The 8,189-nt window shown below is 35.9% G+C and overlaps 1 protein-coding gene across 1 annotated transcript; it reads right to left on the bottom strand.

The window, feature by feature from the left end:
* Positions 1-824: 824 nt before the first annotated feature.
* Positions 825-6,327, bottom strand: LOC139124673 (death-associated protein kinase 1-like). The gene is made up of 7 exons (XM_070690796.1): positions 6,262-6,327; positions 5,821-5,880; positions 4,541-4,744; positions 4,230-4,356; positions 3,407-3,555; positions 2,396-2,575; positions 825-2,039 (listed from the first exon to the last, which is right to left on the bottom strand). Exons 1-7 carry the CDS (start codon positions 6,325-6,327, stop codon positions 825-827), a joined length of 2,001 nt encoding a protein of 666 aa, XP_070546897.1.
* Positions 6,328-8,189: the final 1,862 nt, after the last annotated feature.

Genomic DNA, 8,189 nt, shown 5'->3' with positions numbered 1-8,189 from the left:
ACAAAGAAACTCCCTCATACTATATATTTTTAAAAAACTAAGAATCTAAATTTTAGTATGGTAGCAATAATTTACTCGAGTTATGAAGGGGGTGTATATTTTGGGTAAAAAACCTCATTTTTGGTAGTAATAATAAAAATTAAGTCAAGAACTTACTATTTTCTGAAATTTCACTTGAAGAGTTTATGTAGAAAAACAATCGTCTATTTTATTTTGCATTATCTATCCTCATTCTAAAATGGCAGGAGTTGAAAGACTGACACTACTAGTAAAATTAAAATGTGTCTAATTCAAAATGTAAAAACTGTATTGCCAAACAAACAAAATATTTGTTTTTTATATAGCATTTAAAAAAAAATAATGTGAAAATTTCAGAAAATTGGACCCAGCCAGATTGAAGTTAAATTCTTTGGAAATCTTGAAATTGGGAGAACAGAGAAGGGAGAGGAGAAAAGCCAGGAAATCGGGTGATTTGCATACATTTGCATAAATTAACACTTGTTATCAAACAACTTACAACTGCTCGACACGCTAAAAGATGAACCCAACCATATCTTAATCCTGGGTTAATTGTAATTGAATGAATATTTGCAAAAAGGTGATTTTGAGCAAAATACGCTGTTTGGTGCAGCGCCCCCTTAAATTAATCAATAATGTGACAACAAAACCTTAGACAAGTTTACATTTGGTATGTTGATATGCGCCTCAATATGAATGATATGTTTAATATTGCAAACACAGTCAATAATTGCATTTTAATGATTTGATCAATATATATTGTGATGAAATACATGTCCTTGGTGTGGCGGATAAAGCGCTATACCTTAGATGCCAAGGTTTCTGAACATCTTCTTTATAATTACTACAGTATGATCTGTGGGACAAAATTTCTCCTGCAGAATTTTAAGGAGATTGGTGAAAGTGCTCTCATACATTGTTTGGTCTTCAGTCGGCGAAGCTCCGCTTGGCTTTCGCTTTGTCCATCTCCTGGACCACTCGGACAAAAGACATTTTGTTAGAGAAGAACATTTCTTTTTCCATGCTATGATCTCATCTTTGTTTATGCCCATTAGATCTGCCATTGCCTCATAGTCACTGTTGATTTCGTCATCCCTGATTTGGCCATCCCGACTTTTGATATCCATCTGAGCAGAAAATTTCTCCAGGGTATCGCTCAGCATCCATTTGACGTCACTGTGATACTTAAGGTTCCGAATAACAGTGGAATCGTACCCGATGCAAAGTAAGTTACCTATTTCCTCTGCCTTGTTTTCTTTTTCATGGAACACTTTTCCATTCTTCTGTTCTGCTTCAATGATACTCTGCAGTGGGTAGTAGCCGAAATTTTCAGGATCTCTTTGATTTCGCAGGGAATGCGCACTCAGAATATGGGTTTCAATATTGGTACCAGGACATGTGACATTTATCACACTGTACACATCATGTGTCACCGTTTCTAGCATCTTGTAGCATTTTTGAATGTCGCCTTCTTTCTCAGCTCTAACGCAGACATGAATTGCTCGCCATCCCTTTGTCATGTAGACCAAAGCCTCAACTTTGTGACAGATCTTTATACCATTTTTCCAGATGTCTGCTGTAGACCGATTCATTTCTCTGAAATGCCTCTGAAGACGGACTTGAAGTCGTGGGAATAATCCAGGTGAGAAGCTATCTGTCTCATCTCGACATTGGAATCTTCTACCATAGCAGATTGTCTTCGTTGCGTTCGGCTTCCATTGGGTTATCGGCATATTGGTATCTAGCAAGCCAGGAATTATATAGCGAATTTCTGTGCCTTCATTGGTCTCGAAAAGAAGTTCTAACTCTTTGAAGAGATCAATCAACAAGTTGATGTCAGTGAAACCTCTTAAAACATCTTTGAGATCACTACTGCTGTACATTTTCTTCTTTGGTAGTTGCTTTGAATACGGAACAACTACTTCTGCCGCTAACATCGAACCAATTATCCGTGAACACCACTGGAGGTCAAGTACGATGATAGCATTGCCGTCTGGTCGGGTACTCTCGATTTGCACAATCTGATTGTTAAGAATACACATAACAATCTTAAAATCATACCATCATTGCCATATTCTCTGCGGAAAAAATAGACTGTAACCTTCAACATCACACATCTCAATTGACCTTTCTCTGAGCGATGTAAACGGATATTTGATTTATTTGTGCAATTTAAATAATAATACTTTGAACAATTTAAGTAAATCCAAAGGAAATCGATTATGAAGTATGGCCTCTTATCGTAAGCAACTTTCATATCTGGAATGTCGTATCGTCAATTTATATTAAAGTCTCTCTAAAGTAGATTATTTTGTAAACCGATCAAAAACGTAAGTTAAAATTCGACGTTTTGACAAATTTAATGGCAAAACTGTACCTCGCCTAAATTGTGTAGGGCTCTTGTAGATTTCTTGCGAGTCTCCTCGTCTGGTAAGTCAACGACCTCTTTAACTTTATCCGCATATGCATCCCATTTCATTATTGGAAAGCCGCTATTTAGCCATCTCTCTTTTGCATCCAGTATTTTCTTGCAGAGATTGGGTATATGTTTTTCATTCTAAAAGATGAAGGAACATTTTTAATCGAATGGTGCTAAACACAGGTGAAGATTCTTGGGTTCGATACTATTGCCTTTCCTATGAGGTAAATCTGTAGGAATGTTATGCAAGATTATATTACAACATCCATTTTCATGTGTAAAATGAGTGACTAAAATACGGCAGTTGATGTCACGTATTTTTTACGAAAAAAAGTAAAATATAATGTTAGAGGGGAAACAAGGTGTTTACACGTTTTCGTATGCAGAAATTTTGATTTAAGGAGCAAAATATAAATGATAATCAAATCTATGGGGGGATATGATCAAAGCAAATCAAAACGTAGTACAGAGTTCACATACTCCGAGTGAAGAAGCCTTTTGTGATCCCTACAAATTTGAATGATACTTTTTGATGATGCGCTCTCTGCACTTACTATTTGCAGTGCTATTTTTCAAGGCCAATAAGTTCGCTAAAGAGGTAGCGAAGAGAATTCAAACATGAGTACAGCATACGCAACTTTTTGACACTGCATTACATCATTGTGTCTTGGGTACGGCGAACCAAAGTAAATTATCAAAAGGTCGCACATTGCAAACATTCAAACAATGTCGACATAGTTTCAAATCGCTGACCCTGAATGCAGGTTCACGAACATGGATACTTTTCATCAAAGTCACCATACGCGATGTCATTCCAAATATCTTGTTGAGGAATGAGTATTAACAGTTTGCATACTTTTCGCTGTAAGTTAAACGTTTTCTGTGTAGGTCCACACTCAGCACAGGATTAAATCTTGATCAGAAAGATCCCTCATTTAACGAACAGGAATTCTATAAATGTCAACCTACCTTTCCAAGCTTTAGGCATTCCCTTAATTTATCCATGTCTTTATGCTGTGGCTTGCGGAAATCGAGGATAAAGTTCTCATCAAGGATGTTAAGATATTTTCCAAACCTTTCGAGGGCCCGTTTACAAATTGCTGCATAAGCAACCTCCACTAAATGTGAAGAAAAGATAAGGCTTCATGGTTATAATATATAATTCTTTTGAGATATCTTGCAACATTCAAGTTTTGACAAGTCGAACAATTTTATAGTTTTTGATAGTACCATCGATAGATGATAAACGATGAAGACAAATAGCCGGAAGGTAAAGAAGAATACTAGAATAACACAAAAAGATCATACACTTATTTTCTATGTTTGAGAGTGATAGTTCATTTATTAGCAAAACGAACTGGAAACATCCCGAATTGGCCATTTCTATATATGACGGTTCATATGTCGCATGCTGCTAAAAGTTTGTGGGCTTATTAACAACAACAACATAATAATAATTGTACATAAACTGTGATCGATGAAAACCTTATATACAGTCTGAGAAAAAACTTGTATGCATGTATATGTATGTATGTATGTATGTATGTATGTATGTATGTATGTATGTATGTATGTATGTATGTATGTATGTATGTATGTATCTATGTATCTATGTATCTATCTATCTATCTATCTATCTATCTATCTATCTCATCTACATATGTATCTTTGAATGTCTCAATTTATGGGAATGTGTAATTAATGTATGAATCTAAGTACATATGTTTATCATAATGTTTTTTATAACTATTTTGTTAATTCCTACTTAAAAGATACTCCTATTGTTACATACCCAGCGGTCGACGCTGATTTTCAACTAAATCAGCCCCACTAGCGACAAATATCACAGTTGGCTTGCTTTTACTTTCTTCGATAGATTTCAAGATGAGAGATTTTATGGCAGCGAGGCATACGTTGAGCTGTAGAAGAAAAAAAGTGTATACACCTTTATCAATGCATAAAAACACTAATGGTATAAAGAGCAGGGTCATTTATGTTTATCTTATTCATATATCAAAGTCTTGAATCCACAAATTAATAGGTGCAACATTTTTTCATGTCAAATTTGTAAACGTTGTCACTGGCATGTGTTCTTACACTAACCTGCTCTTCTTGCTCTTGCTCTTTATCTGTAATTTTAATAACCAGGATGAAGACTGTATCATCTGTCCTGAGAAACATATTATGAGTCACATAATTCTCCGGATGCCCTGCCAAGTCCCACAGCGTGTATTCCCCAGCCTTTGGGATGTTAATTTTGGCAATGTTTGCACCCGGTCCTCTCGACAGCTCTTTCTCTGTCGGCGACTGTAAACGATGGAAACAATTGAAAAAGTTGTAATAGCTTGCATCAAGAAAAGACGTACCATTCAAGAATGTAAAAACCTGTTTAAAATACACGATTCAGGTCATATTTGTCCAATTATATAACTTGTAATACAACATATCGTTTATTTGTTTCATGTCACACAATGTCAATGAATAATGTCAATTGGAAAAATATTTTATGGAACTACAATATCTCATCCCACTATGTTCACGTGTCTAATTCCTTTAAACGTGGATTTATAGAAAATGAGTCATTCTTTCTTCAATCATCGTCTGCCTGTACGAAATGTGAGATGCAAGTAAAGGTTTTAGCGTTACAAACAGGCTGACAGAACGACAAAGTCTATTTTCCGTCCGACGGACTTTTTCGGCTTGTGTAATATTCTTGGCAAAGAATGCTTATAGCTGACAACTTACATTTCTTGTAATCACTTTGCCAAGCGTTCTACATTCAAAACCAACATAGCCTATCCCCTTTCTGGGCTTAAGTTGTAACCAGGCAAAGATTTGGGATTTATGTCTGTTATGATATGATATCAAGATTTTAAGTGAGTGTCTGCATCTCTACCTTTACCTCGATATTTGTTACATACCCCTTGCAAAGAACGTGAGAGTGTCGTCTTTCCTTTACCACCGTATCCAACCATGCAAATCTTCGTGACATTTCGTTTGTCACCTGGTTCTTTCATTAGAGCTTTGAACTCTTGTTGTTGACGATATATCTTACAAAAAACAATCATAACATTTTTCTGTGACTGTGTCATTTCACAGTCCTTGTGGAGGGACCGTGGTCATTTATACCAGCGATGCCGACAGTAGTTATCTTTTGCGAATTTACACATACGCATATGTATTGGTTCAAGAATCCCTAAAATGTCTTTTCCACTATTTACCTAATAATTTTTGAAGTAGATCGCATTCAACTTTTATTAGCAAAGCTGCATACTCAGCATCTATACGTTTTTGCAGCATTGTACTTGGTCTGGCTTTGAAAGATATGAACACTGTGTGGTAAAAGCAAAAGGTTTTGGTATACAGCAATATACTTTAATTACCTTATGGTGGTTGTACAACTCAACCTTGGTGTCTCTTTCGTGAATGCTGTCGAGGATATCCTTAGATAAAATATAAATTAAATGAATATGATATATATCCCTTCTAATTCATGATTTCAATAGCTGTCTTATCTAAAAAGCCCTCAAAAATCTCTGTGTCATTACTCGGAATGTGCCATGCAAGAGCAAATTTAGTGTACATATGCACAAAGTCAGTTTGGTCGTTAAAGAGATTAAATGTACGTACGAAGTATAGGTTTTGGGACCGCTTGGTAAATAAACTTAATATATTCCAAGTGAAATCGTACAAAGAAACAACAGCAGTTGCCTGTGCCGTTTTTCTCGAGGGTCTATGGTCTGCTTAATAAAATCATATCGATTTCAAACGACGCATTATTTGTGCATGTACAAGAACAAGCTACAAATACTAACCTTACATACTTTGTCGTTATCATAATAGTATTCTAGGAAAAGTTGTGCGATATACTTGCCACTCCTTCCCTCCATGTTTTCTCTGACGTGTTGCGCCGGTGTTTTCCCAATCTGTTGGCAAAGGATTGAAGAATTTCGATTCACATTGCAAATTTATGTTTATCACAAATTACAGTCATTATTTTTGTCAGAACAGTTCAACATTTTCACATACCAGGGGACTATAAAGCATTGGAACACAAAGTTGTTGTGACATACATTATGATGGTGTCATCCGGTAACCAGGATGTTCATCGGTGCATAAAACCGACAACCTGTCAGTTGGCCAACTTGTGATTTGGCTAAAGTTACTGAAGCATAATTTCTGTGTTTGCAGTCCCTGTCCATATAGAGAATCGCTGCCCTGTATTTTCCGGGGAGCCAGCATCTTCGCAGATGTTATGTGGCTCCCTCTACGAAGACCGAATCAGTGTACAGGCTGTTGGAACGGGTACTGCAGGCTGTGAATGCTGTGCGCTACTGTACGCCACTCACAGCGTTCCTAGTGGCGCTGCCATGACTGGACTGCTGCTGGAGCCTGCCTAGGGACTGGACATAAATTACAGGGGGGGTGGGCCGGTGTTTTTCGAAAAACCGTTGCGTAAAAAATAGTGACCCTTCAAAAGTTCATGCGCAAAAATTAGTGACCCTCCCCCTTATCCGTGCATGAAAATAAGTGACCCTCCCCTGTTACTCAATACCCCCAAAAAAAACCCGCAATGTGTTAAAGACCCCCTTCTGACTTGCTATACTTTTTAAGTCGCCCTCCCGAAAGGAAGGCAAAATGTGGCCGATATAACGCGTTGTCCAAAAAATATCAAATCATATGTGTGTTATTCATGTAAATGTACTTTGCTTGAAGTGGCAGGTAAAAAGTGCATGCCTGTACAAAAAATGTAATTTTTAGATTTTATCGATAATGTTGATTCACTATACATGTAGTCGACTATAAGAAAACTACGTGTATTTTCCAGTATAAAACTAGCTATATCTGTTCATATACAGATGTTTAATAACTGATATAGATATACTTGATTAGCATGGGTTGTTTACAAGTGCACATGTGAACAAGATATTTGATTTTGGAATTTCTGTCAAAATGTTGATCCACTATACATGGGAGTCTATGACAAAACTATACATGGGAGTCTATGACAAAACTGTCAAAAAATTTTCAGAATTAAAATTTGCACTATTTGAGCATATATGGACCTGAATAATTGACATAATTGTGCTTGATTAGAAAGGGTGGTAAAATGTGCATCTGTGTACAATAACTTTGTTTTTGGAATTTCGCATAAAATGTTGATCCACTATACATGGGAGTCTATGACAAAACTGTAAAAAAAAATTTTCAGAGTTAAAAATATGCACTATTTGTGTATATATGACCCTGAATAATTGACATAATTGTGCTTGATTAGAAGAGGGTGGTAACACGTGCATCTGTGTACAATAACTTTGTTTTTGGAATTTCGCATGAATGTGGATCCGTTATACATTGTAGTCTATGAAGAAACTATGAATAATTTTTTTCAAATACAAAACTTGGCAAATCTGTGTATTTATGTATGCTTGATTATTGATATTTATGTTCTTGATTAGACTAGAGTGGTTACAAGATTTTGGAATTTCACCGAAATGTTGATTCACTATACATGGCAGTCTATGATGAAACCCTATGAATAATTTTTTTCCAATACAAAAATAGGTAAATCTGTGCATTTATGTACACTTGATTATTGGTACTAATGTTCATGATTAGACTAGAGTGGTTTCAAGTCAATGGTTGTGCAAGAAATTTGATTTTGGCATATCACTTAAATGTCGATTTACTATACATGGCAGTCTATGATGAAACTATGAATAATTTTTTTCCAATACAAAAATAGGAAAAT

The sequence above is a fragment of the Ptychodera flava genome (assembly GCF_041260155.1).
Source record: "Ptychodera flava strain L36383 chromosome 23 unlocalized genomic scaffold, AS_Pfla_20210202 Scaffold_24__1_contigs__length_23054250_pilon, whole genome shotgun sequence".
In the NCBI taxonomy this organism is placed as follows: domain Eukaryota; kingdom Metazoa; phylum Hemichordata; class Enteropneusta; family Ptychoderidae; genus Ptychodera; species Ptychodera flava.
The sequence above is the reverse complement of the archived record's forward strand: the minus strand, read 5'-3'. Positions and strand labels throughout refer to the sequence as shown.